This window comes from Cervus elaphus, chromosome 7 (assembly GCF_910594005.1).
Source record: "Cervus elaphus chromosome 7, mCerEla1.1, whole genome shotgun sequence".
NCBI lineage: Eukaryota > Metazoa > Chordata > Mammalia > Artiodactyla > Cervidae > Cervus > Cervus elaphus.
This window is the reverse complement of record NC_057821.1, coordinates 6685288-6698413: the sequence shown is the minus strand read 5'-3', so window position 1 is coordinate 6698413 and position 13126 is coordinate 6685288. Positions and strand designations below refer to the sequence as shown.

The following is a 13126-nucleotide window of genomic DNA, read 5'->3' as shown; positions in this document are numbered from 1 at the left end:
TCTGATTAAGTGTGGGATGATGGGCAGGGTACATCACCATGTGGTAGGTGCAGTCCTGCTCTAATGCACAGTGATAACATCTACAGATCAGGCATCCCAAATTCTCCCGTGTGCAGTCAAAGGCAGATAGAAAGTGGTATGTAACCAGTGAGTGATGCAGAGCAGGAGTCTCTGTTAATGTTCGTTATTGACAGTATTCTTTTGAGCAGCACAACTTAAAACAAATCTTACAGTTGAAAGAACATCTTCATAGCTTGATAGATTCTGTCTGCTTTCCTATAAAGTGTCCACTTTAGTCAACTCCTCAGTTGACCTTCTTCTCCATTATCAAGGACAAAACTATAGATAATCACAAGATCTGAGTCAGATGGGAAGGATTAGACCCATTCGGCCACTCATTCAACATTACTTCTTGATGGGAAGTTGTAAATGCACAAAAATTTGGGGGCACTAGTAAAACTGAAATATCCAAATTATCTCAATGTTTATTGTCTGTTTTCCATAGAATATTCCCAAATAGAAGGAATAATGCCAATGTGCAATAAACCTAGTATCTGAGTAGGTTTTTTTCCCCTTAGCTGTGATGGCCTGAAACTGATGTTCCCTCATATGATATGTATTTCCCACTGAAAATCTAAAAACATATACAAATCATCCAGACAAATTTTAAGGTTATTTTTTATTGCATTTATGACTCTTTGGAGAGATTTCGCTGGTGGTCCAGTGGTTAGGTCTCTGCACTTCCACTGCAGAGGTATGTGTTCAATCCCTGGTCTGGGAACTAAGATCTCACATGCCACACAGCATGACCAAAAAACTTAAAATAACATAACATAAAATAAAACAGGTAACCAACAAAGAACTACTCTAAAAAATTAAAAATTAAAAAAAAATTCTTTTGGACATTTATTAATTTCCTATTGTTTATGTTCTTTTTCTTCTAAATGTAATTCAATACAACTTTAGACTTCTGAGTGATCTACTGTAAGACTTCAGCAAACTCTCATCAATTTTCAAAATCTCACAAATATAACAAAACTTAGGTGAATGATTACAAGCCTTCCCAGGTGGTGTCAGTTCAGTTCAGTCACTCAGTCATGTCTGACTCTTTGAGACCTTATAGACTGCAGCATTCCAGGCTTCCCTGTCCTTCACCAACTCCCAGCTTGTTGAAACTCATGTCCATCCAGCTGGTGATACCATCCAACCATCTCATCCTCTGTTGTCCACTTCTCCTCCTGCCTTCAATCTTTCCCAGCACCAGGGGCTTTTCTAAAGAGTCAGTTCTTCGCATCAGGTGGCCAAAGTATTGGAGTTTCAGCTTCAGCATCAGTCCTTCCAGTGAACATTCAGGACTGATTTATGGACTGGTTGGATCTCCTTGCTGTCCAAGGGACTTTCAAGAGTCTTCTCCAACACCACAGTTCAAAAGCATCAATTCATTGGCTCTCAGCTTTCCTTAGAGTCCAAATCTCACATCCATACGTGACTACTGGAAAAACCATAGCTTCGATTAGATGGACCTTTGTCAGCAAAGTAATGTCTCTGCTTTTTAAAATGCTATCTAGGTTGGTTATAGCTTTTCTTCCAAGGTGCAAGCATCTCTTAATTTCATGGCTGCAGTCACCATCTTCAGTGATTTTAGAGCCCAAGAAAATAAAGTTTGTTACTGTTTCCATTGTTTCTCCTTCTATTTGCCAAGAAGTGATGGGACTAGATGCCATGATCTTAGTTTTTTGAATTTTGAGTTTGAGCCAACTTTTCACTCTCCTCTTTCACTTTCATCAAGAGGCTCATTAGTTCCTCTTCCCTTTCTGCCATAAGGGTGGTATCATCTGCATACCTGAGGTTATTGATATTTCTCCAGGCAATCTTGATTCCAGCTTGTGCTTCATTCTAAAAGCCTTCCCAGGTGATGCTGGCAGTAAAGAATCTTCCTGCCAATGCAGTAGACACAAGAGATGGGAGTTCGAACCCTGGATTGGGACGATCCGCTGGATTAGGAAATGACAACCCACTCCAGTATTCTTGCCTGGAAGATTTCATGGACAGAGGAGCCTGGCTACGGGGTTGCAATGAGTCAGACACAACTGAGCATGCATACACACGCACAAATAATGAAAATGACCCATTTATACCTTTAATCTGAGCCATCAGGGAAGACCTAGAATACGAGAGTGGGTAGCCTATCCCTCTTCCAGGGGAACTTCCTGGCCCAGGAATTGAACCAGGGTCTCCTGTTTTGCAGGCAGATTCTTTACCAGATGAAAAGAATACTACTACCTGGGAATATCACTACCTGGGAAGCCCTATAGGAGCAGTGAACTGCCTCTTCAGAATTACTTTTTTTTAATATAACTGAAGAGTCTGTGCACAGGAAAAGAACAAAAGTCTACTGAGATCTGGGTGATGGGTGTTTGGTGGGTGGATGGTCTCCCTCGTTCTCTCAGTCACACTTTCCTACATTCCAGTCTATTAGTGCCTGTCATCCAAACTTGCAGTTTGGCAGAATTTCCATTTCTACTTGTCGTGGATCTCTGGTGTCATTTGTCACATCTACAGGCTAGCATGAAACTGACTCCTCTACCAAAGAGAACTGCCTACATTGACCTGACCACAGGTACTCATAAGACAAATGCAAGGGAAAGCATCGGCAGCAAAAGAAAGTCCACATCATCTCACTTTGCTTCACTCACAGTGTTCACAATTCACACTGCATTCGTTTCTGAAATGATTTACTGTCAGTGTGGTTTGACCTACGGTCAAAATCTCAATGAAAAAGGCACCCGGAAGTGCACTCCTACAAGTGAAAAGCAAAAACAGAACTCTCACTTATAATCACTTATGATAAGGTGCAATTGTGTATCACCTTTGAGAAAATCATGCAAATTGGATTCTAATTGTATACCACAGTATATTATACTCCAGCAAACACAGTAGTCAAACAAAGACTGTTAAATCACTGATGCCTAAGGGTTCATTCAATGGATTATACCATTAGATTATCCAAACCAGCATGTTCTCTCATGGGAAGACACTGCACCATGGCTCACCATTGGTACTGGACAGCCACCTCTCAAGCGCACTGATTGGAACTGATTATTGCTAGCAGTTGAAGGAACTCCTAGAAATGACTTCAGAATCTGAATCACATTACTTCTATCCCATTCACCCATTTGATTAGAATTTATGAAAAGCAAGATACTAAGTCTCGTTGAGAACTTTTTGTTTCTAATTGCTAGAGCGGATAAATATAGCCCTGGTTCAGTAGCATGAAAGGTCAACTGCGCAGAGCTAGGCGGCCACCAGTCTATCCCCAGGTTGGCAAGGGTTTAGAAGGGCTCTGGGTTCTTGACACATTCTCAGGGAGGGATGGAGGTTGAGCAAGGAGTGGACACTGGAGAAAGGTGTGAATGACCCCTAAAGCAGTGCCAAAGAATTTCCAGGTGCTGTCAACAAGGTGGAATCAAGATTGCCAGGAGAAAGATCAACAACCTCAGATGTGCAGATGGTACAACTCCAATGGCAGAAAGTGAAGAGGAACTAAAGATCCTCTTGATGAGGGTGAAAGAGGAGAGTGAAAGAGCTGGCTTGAAACTCAACACTAAAAAAAAGAAAAAAAACACCAAGATCCTCACTTGATACATATAGAAGGGGGGAAAGGAGAAGCAGTGGCAGGTTTCCTTTTCTTGGCCTTCAAAAATCACTTCAGACGGTGACTGCAGCCATGAAATTAAAAGACACTTGCTCCCTGGGAAGACCCAGAGGAATCGGGTAGAGAGGGGGGTGGGAGGGGGGATCGGGATTGGGAATACATGTAAATCCATGGCTGATTCATATCAATGTATGACAAAACCCACTGGAAAAAAAAAATAATGATAATAAAAAAAAAAAGAAACTAAAAAAAAAAAAAAAAAAAAAGACACTTGCTCCTTGGAAGAAAAGCTATGACAAACCTAGACAGCATATTAAAAAGCAGAAATGTTTACTTTGCTGACAAAGGTCTGTCTACTCAAAGCTGTGGTTTTTTCCAGTAGTCATCTATGGATGTGAAACCTGGACAATGCAAAAGGCTGAGCACCAAAACTTGATGCCTTTGAACTCTGGTGCTAGAAAAGACTCTCAACTTGGACTGCAAGGAGATCAAGCTAGTTAATCCTAAAGGAAATCAACCATGAGTGTTCATTGGAAGGACTGATGCTAAAGCTGAAACTCCAATATTTTGACCACCTCATGCAAAGAGTCAACTCATTAGAAAAGACCCTGATGCTGGAAAAGATTGAAGGCAGGAGAAAGGGACAACAGGGGACGAGATGGTTGGATGGCATCACCAACTCAATGGACATGAGTTTGAGCAAGCTCCAGGAGATGGTGAAGGACAGGGAAGTCTGGCATTCTGCAGACCATGGGGTTGCAAAGAGTCAGATATGACTGAGCAACTGGACAACAACAAATCAACCAACATAAACCTACTCTGATAGAGTTCATCCCTTTCAAATTAAAGTTGAAATTAACTCCCAAGAATTTAGAACAGCTGACATCTTTACTTGTAATTTCTGTAACTATTCTTCACTGTAAAGCAGTCTGTTCCAATTAAAAGCGAGAACTCTAAGCTCAAGAATAGAAGAAAATACAAATAGGATAATCACCATCACTGCTGCCATCATCATAACAAGGAATAACAAACACTTATCATTTATATACCAGGCCCAGATTAGGCATTTCACATGTTGACTGACTCTTCTTCTGACAAGTCCGTGGTGGCTACAATTATCATGCCAGTTTACTGATGAGAAAATTGAGGCATAGCTTAAGTAACTTACCCATGATCTCACACTTAGCAAGTGCCATGTGGTGCATCCCAGGAAACATGGTAGTGGAATTGATTTCAACTGTACTGTGTCATCTTTTCTGAAGAGAATCAAAAGAATCAGAGTTGGCAAGCATCTTATTATCAATTTTACTCATTTAATAGAAAAAATAAAAACACATACATTTGCCAACAACTGTTAAGTAGGTGGCCCACATTGTGCAGCTAGCTGGGAGGAGGTGAGAATGGCTATGTGGTCCTGTTGCTTAGCCCAGAGCCTTTCCTCCTGTGCTGGACCAGCAGGTACATCCCTCTCACTCATCTGCACCTACAAGAAATGCATCAACAAGCAAGCTCCTGATGTAAGAAGCAGAGACACCTCCCATTCACATATTACAGGATCAATACAACCAGGACAGAAAAATAGAGAAAGATGACTCTGCCACGTAATACACACACCAAGCCCTGTGCCAGGGACTGTTTTGCACAGTCCCTCCTGCCACTGGTCTTTGTTCCACAGAGAAGATAAATAGTAAGTTAATGGATTAAGCATGCTATAAGTATTGAGAAGAAAGTAAATAAAAATCTGTAGAAAAACTAACAGAAAGGAGAATGAGGCTTGTTTTTAAAGAGAGGGTTTTGAGAGAATTGATTTTGTCAACCAATGGTCTGTTCATTCAGTATAGAATGTACTAAATATAATTAAATAAACTGGGGGCTTCCCAGGTTTCATTAGTGGTAAAGAACACTCCTGCCAATGCAGTAGACTTAACAGACACAGGTTTGATCCCTGGGTTAGGAAGACCCCCTGGAGGAGGGCATGGCAGCCCACTCCAGTGTTCTTGCCTGGAGAATCCCGTGGACAGAGGAGCCTGGGGGACTGCAGTCTACAGGGCTGCAAAGAGTAGGACGCGACTGAGGTGACCTGGGATGGCACAGCAATGACATTAACTGATCATCGGGGTAGGCATACATGACGTGTTTCTTTACTATTTTCTTAAAGCTCCAAGCTGAATGTGTGTGATGCCATTAATTATATAGAAATCTGGATTAGGTGAGTCTATTTGAATTTTAGAGGTAGGTTGCTTATTCCAGCAATGAGCAAACTATGGCAAGGAGATCCATATAGAAGATTACTTTTTATCACAACTCATGCATTTGCATGTTGAAAATGAACTGAGACAAGTGCTCGGGCCTGGTGCACTGGGAAGACCCAGAGGAATCGGGTGGAGAGGGAGGTGGGAGGGGGATCGGGATGGGGAATACGTGTAAATCTATGGCTGATTCATATCAATGTATGACAAAACCCACTGAAATGTTGTGAAGTAATTAGCCTCCAACTAATAAAAAAAAATAAAAAAATAAAAAAAAAGAAAAGAAAATGAACTGATGTACGAATAACCTTGGTTATTTAAATATAAGAAATGAGATACCAATAATTCAAAAATGCTAATTAAATGCAATTGCAATCAAATTCTTGTATGTTAATTTAAAAGAAAGTCATGTCATCGTATTATTGTGTATAAGTAAAAGAAAAATTTCCAGTTCAGTCTGCGAACATATGTGTTTTTACCTTTGAAGATAAGATTTCCCTTATCAATGGAAAAATACCAAAACAAAATCATGTTTATCTTTATTTAAAGAATGTAATTCAAATCAAAACACTTAGCATAAAAAAAGAGGCAGCTTCCCAAGTGGTACTAGTGGTAAAGAGCCCACCTGCCAATGCTGAAGAAGACTCGGGTTCAAATCCAGGATCCCCTGGAAGTATTCTTGCCTGGAGAATTCCATAAACAGAGGAACCTAGTGGGCCACGGTCCATGGGGTTGCAAAGAGTCGGACTCGAATGAAGCAATTTAGCACTCAGTCATAGTTCTTCTATATTTAATATAGTTCTTCTATATTTAATGGGAAATAGGTAATTTGTTTTCTTGATACATTTCTAATATTATTTGTAGCAGATTTTTTAAAATTCTTTTAACAGAAAGCACTTTAATGAAATGTCTTTTGACAACTTTGAATCAGGTTATCTGTGTGCCTGCCCTTTTGACACAGTACAAATATTGAGAGACATCCATGTAACAGCTGGGGCTTCTTGTACTGCCTTCCTTCCTTCTTTAGACCGTGTCGGTGTCTGTGTCTGTCCTCACACTGAGCTGCATTGCCTTGGACCGGTGGTATGCTATCTGTCACCCTCTGATGTTTAAAAGCACAGCCAAGCGGGCCCGGAACAGCATCATCATCATCTGGATCGTGTCCTGCATCATAATGATCCCTCAGGCCATTGTCATGGAGTGCAGCACCATGCTTCCCGGCTTAGCCAATAAAACCACTCTCTTTACCGTCTGTGATGAGCACTGGGGAGGTAAGTCCAGTGTGGTCCCTACATTGATATGACAGCTGCGAATTGGAAATCTGATTTGCATAACATAAAGCTGACCTTGTTTATTTTATTGACGTTCATTAGTATCATTTTGCAAAAACATGAAGATCAAGTTGAAATCCAAAACAATTTCACAGAATCCCTCCACCTATTTTGAACCTTTAGATCACGTCTATCTAGCTGTTGTGTTGTTCAGCTGGGGACTATGAACTTTTCTTTGGTAACATCAAAAAGACTCATTTGTAATAACTGAAAATGTATTTTGAAATTATCAGCATTTTATAACATGGTAGAACATTATATTTCCACAGATGTCAGGTTCCCTAATGGGTTTCAAGTGCAACTGAATTTTTCATGTTAAAGTCATGTTCAGCCTGGAAACATGACTGTCTTGTCTATTGACCTATGTTGATCTTTGAGTCAAACCAGCTAAATATGCTTTCTCTATTCATAATACAGTAAATTGATAAATTTTACCACTGACATAATTATTTTCTGATTTCAGACTTATACTAATCATGAAATTATGATCCTACTTGGTTTCCCATCTGACATCAGTTCAGTTCAGTCGCTCAGTTGTGTCTGACTCTTTGTGACCCCATGAATCGCAGCACACCAGGCCTCCCTGTCCATCACAAACTCCCAGAGTTTACTCAGACTCATGCCCATCCAGTCGGTGATGACATCCAGCCATCTCATCCTCTGTTGTCCCCTTCTCCTCCTGCCCCCAATCCCTCCCAGCATCATGGTCTTTTCCAATGAGTCAACTCTTCGCATAAGGTGGCCAAAGTATTGGAGTTTCAGCTTCAACATCAGTCCTTCCAATGAACACCCCAGACTGATCTTCAGATGGACTGGCTGGATCTCCTTGCAGTCCAAGGGACTCTCAAGAGTCTTCTCCAACACCACAGTTCAAAAGCATCAATTTTTTTCAGTGCTCAGCTTTCTTCACAGTCCAACTCTCACATCCATACATGGCCACTGGAAAAACCATAGCCTTGACCAAACGGACCTTTGTTGGCAAAGTAATGTCTCTGCTTTTTAATATGCTATCTAGGTTGGTCATAACTTTCCTTCCAAGGAGGGTCAGTAGTTAAATTTAAACAATTGGAAGATGGAGGTGTTATGCCCCTTTGGTTCAGAACTCTCAGCTACAGTCTAAGTCTGCAACGGTCTGAGTTCTGTAACAGTGGAACCACTTTTATCAGTGCCTGATGATGGCACGAATCTGGACATAGCAAAGAAAGAAAAGAAAATAATGCTGCAGTTCCCAGCACTGTTTACAAAATTATCACATGAGATTTAAAGAAAACTATCTATTATCCTCTGGTTAAGTGTGGTTAAAAACGGTTCATATTTAGACACTGTAAACATTAGGAAAGCATTTGTCTATTGGAAAGATGTATCAATAGAGGCAGTATACCCCAACGAGAGCTGGCTCATGTACTTCTGATTTTCAAGTATTTGAATCTCTGAATTCATGTTAATTTCTAACTTGGTACTTTATTGGAACCCTGAAAAGAGAAAAATCAGGGACTGAAAAATTAGGCATATATTTTCACTGCAGCAAAATAAAGCTAAAAAAATATTGCAATTACTCCATATATTATTCCAAAGACTTATAATAAGCAAAATTTCAAAATCTGCTTTATATTTTACTCCAGATATTAAATGCCCCTTTATAAAATTTAGTTTGTCCCTTCCTTTTTAACATTGCAATTCTTTTACTATTTTCTTTCTGGATCTTCGGTTTTTCATGATTTCCTCATTAACAATGCAGACAAAAACAAAATGAGTGGAAAGTTCCAAAATGACAAAAATATTTCTTAAGTGATTTTGGTCCCATTTATTTAATGTTCAGACAGCATCTTGAGTACTTAGGATATGCCAGAAATTGTGCCAACCTGGAGAGAAATACATGCTGCCTAAGGGAACACATTGCATATTCTGAGGCTGAAAGGCAAATAAATAAAGTTTTATAGTGTGATTAGTACTTTAATATACTTAGATATAAAGTGCTAGGAGCACAAATTAGAGGACAGACTCAGTCCCGGGCATTTGAACAAAGTTTACAAGCAGCTGCTAACACTTCAGCAAAGCATTAAAGATGAACAGGGAGGAAATTCAAGGGGCAGTTCATTTACTCAGGGTTTGAGCTCTGGTCACCTAGAATGAACTTGCTTTGCCTTTTGATTTGGCTACGTTTTAATATTTAAATGGGGCTTCCTTGGTGGCTCAGACAGTAAAGAATATGCCTGCAATGTGGGAGACCCAGATTCAATCCCTAGGTTGGAAAGATCCCCTGGAGAAGGGAATGGCTACCCACTCTAGTCTTGCCTGGAGAATCCCATGAACAGAGGGCCCTGGCAAGAGTCAGACGTGGATGAACAACCAACACTTTCACTTTCTGTATAGTGTTTAAATATCTCAATTATTTTTCAGTTTAAGAAAGACTAAAACTGTGGAAATTCACAGCATGAGTATGATTCTCTCTCAGTGCACAATTTAATAATTTGGTTGATTAAATGACTATAATCTACTCCTTTAAAAAATGAGCAAAGATTTTCCAGACTGGGAAGAGGGGAAAGGGAAAAACTACTGAGGGTGTCCTAAGAAGAAGGAAAACCCACACAATGGACACCATCCCTTGCAGAAGAAAGTAAGAGAATTCAAACTTATAGTTTCTGGATTTCCAGGGTAGACAATCTAAAGAATTGTGTTTGGGGAAAGGTGGGCTGGGGACCAACTGTGACATGTCTCTTAGGTAATTCCTATACAATGAGTTCTATTTGGAAAAGAGTCTAAAGATCTCTTGATTCAAGTAATTTAGTTAATCATGATGAAATTGAACCATAAATTAAATTATTTGTTCAATATTATGAAACAAACAAGCACATTTAAATCGAAGTGTTGCTGAACCCAGGTTTGGTTGCTTGCCACAGGTAATTGAGAGGAAAGTTTCAGGATAAAGGAAATGTGATTCAATCAGAAAAGCTGACAATCTGGGGAGAAGGTGGACTTATGTCCCAAGACCAACTGAAGGATCCTCTCAGCCATGACAATTTTTAAAGGGAAAAAGAGGGAAAGGATCTTAGTGAGTCACTGAGGCAAGAGGTTGGCTTCTGCATTGTCTCCATTGTGTGCAGACTGGCTGACTCTCTCTTCATATTGTCTGGATGGTCTGCCTGTAGGATTGCTATGGGAGCTACCGAAGGGAGGTAACTAGTCATTCTTTCACTACTTAGTCCTTCATTCTTACTTCTTTAAATCTAGGAAAAGAACCAGCAGGGTAGGCAAGGCATAGTGCACATTCAGGAGAACATTAAGTCAGGAGTTAGGTTAAATTGCCTAGTGACCTCATTCCTATAATTAGATTCTATTAAGACGCGCATGCGCGTTAGTTGTGCCCGTCTTTACAACCCCATGGACTGTAACTCACCAAGTTCCTATATCCATGGGATTTCCCAAACAAGAATACTGGAGTGGGTAGCCATTTCCTTCTCCAGGGGCTCTTCCTGACTCAGGGATCAAACCTGGCTCTCTGGCATTGCAGGTGGATTCTTTACCATCTGAGTCACCAGGGAAACCCACGTTGAGGTTAGAGGGGGACAGAAACGGGCAAACGAGAAATGGGCAAAAGAGCTGCTTTCAACTCACACATTGATCATCTGTAAGCTCATGGAGACAGTAATTAGATTAAAATTCCCACCTATTATTCAACATGAGTCAGTAGTATTTTCTCTATTTTGGTAATTAGCTTCATTTATAAGTTTGGCAGACTGATTTTATAAACTTGTCTTGTCTTTTTTTTAGTGATGCCCCAAATGATTAAGTTTCATTAACCCCAATGAGCAAAAGGATTGTAGAATTAGGGGATCCAGTTAATCATTATGATTAAGTAAATAGCTGCATTATTTTCCAATTATCTTTAAGCAACAGATATAAATCTCTAAAACTCATCCTAACCTCACACGTTTTACTACCTATAGGTAATATTTATTACCTCTACTTATAGAAGGAGTATTTTCTTTAAAAAATAAGAAATTATTGTCAAATACCTAAAAACCTAAATTCAGTTTTCAGAAGTCATTTAGAAAAGCTATTAGAAAGTGATTTTATATTGGTGTTTAATTATTCTAAATGTTTTTAAAGGCAAAGTAATACTGTATTGAGTTGATCATCCACAAAATCAAGCAATACAAGATATTATATTCATTTTTCATACATTAAATGAAATCAATATAACTTTATGTTTTCAAGAAGTGTATGAAAAATGAAAAGTAGGTTTTTATCATTCTTCTCATTAGACATCTAGTTTACTATATTGACTTTTGCATAGGATAAGTTTTGTTAATATAAGCTACGTATGTCTACATTTCTTTTCTTTTTTTAATTAATTAATTTATTTATTTTTGGCTTCACCGAGTCTTTGTTGATGCCAGGGCTTAGTATAGTTGCAGTGAGCAGGGGCTACTCTCAAGTTACAGCGCAAGGACTTCTCATTGCAGTGGCTTCTCTTGTTGCAGAGCATGGGCTTCTAGGGTCCACGAACTTCCGTAGATGTGACTCATGGGCTTTAGATTTAGAGCACAGCTTAGTAGTTATGGCTCGTGGGCTTAGTTGCCAGCAGAACATGGATCCTCCTGGACCAGATTCAAACCTGTGTCCCCTGCATTGGCAGGCAAACTCTCAGGCACGAGACCACCAAAGAAGTCCCTGTAAGTCTATGTTTAACTTAAAATTTTTAAGCTTGGACAAAAATGTGTGATAGTGAGAAGCTAAAGTCATCAGAAGGGTTCAAACCTGGGTTTGATCTTTGGGTCAGAAGATCCCCTGGAGAAGGGAAAGGATAACCACTCCAAATTCTTACCTGGGAAATCCCACTGACATAGGAGACTGGTGGGCTACAGTCCATGGGGTTGTAAAGCTAAAGGTGAGCTTTCATTCCAGTCCCAAAGAAAGGCAATGCCAAAGAATGTTCAAACTACCACATAATTGCACTCATTTCACACACTAGCAAAGTAATGCTCAAAATTCTTCAAGCTAGGCTTAAACAGTATGTGAACTGAGGACTTCCAGATATTCAAGTTGGATTTAGAAAAGGCAGAGAAACCAGAGGTCAAAATGCCAACATCCACTGGATTATAGAAAAGGCAAGAGAATTCCAGAAAACACCTATTTCTGCTTTATTGACTATCCTAAAAGCCTTTGATTGTATAGATCACCACAAACTGTGGAAAATTTTTAAAGAGATAGGAATACCAGGCCACCTTACCTGCCCCCTGAGAAACATATATGCAGGTCAAGAAGCAACAGTTAGAACCGGACATGGAAAAATGAACTGCTTCCAAACTGGGAAAGGAGTACCTCAAGACTGTATATTGTCACCCTGCTTATTTAACTTACATGCAGAGTACACCAAGAGAAACACTGGGCTGGCTGAAGCACAAGCTGGAATCAAGATTGCTGAGAGAAATATCAATAATCTCAGACCTGTAGATGACACCACCCTATGGCAGAAAGTGAGGAGGAACTAAAGCCTATTTATGAAAGTGAAAGAGGAGAGTGAAAAAGCTGGTTTAAAACTCAACATTCAAAAAATGAAGATCCTGGCATCCAGTGCCATCACTTCATGGCAAATACATGGGAAAACAATGGAAACAGTGATAGACTTTCTTTCCTTGGGCTCTAAAATCACTGCAGATGGTGACTGAAGCCATGAAATTAAAATATGTTCCTTGGAAGAAAAGGTATGACAAACCAAGGCAGCATATTAAAAAGCAGAGACATCACTTTGTCAACAAAGGTCCATCCAGTCAAGGCTATGGCTTTTCAAGTAGTCATGTATGGATGTGAGATTTGGACCATAAAGAAAGCTGAGCGCTGAAGAATTGATGCTTTCGAATTGTGGTGGAGAAAACCCTTGAGAGTCT

At 39.8% G+C, this 13126-nt stretch overlaps 1 protein-coding gene across 1 annotated transcript in view; it reads left to right on the top strand.

Annotated features, from left to right (window-relative positions):
• The window catches only part of HCRTR2 (hypocretin receptor 2), a 130882-nt gene that overhangs the window by 92301 nt on the left and 25455 nt on the right, over positions 1-13126 (top strand). The window contains exon 3 of the mRNA XM_043908710.1: positions 6932-7175. Within this exon, the coding sequence (XP_043764645.1) occupies positions 6932-7175 (244 nt within the window). The remainder of the gene's footprint in view (positions 1-6931; positions 7176-13126) is intronic.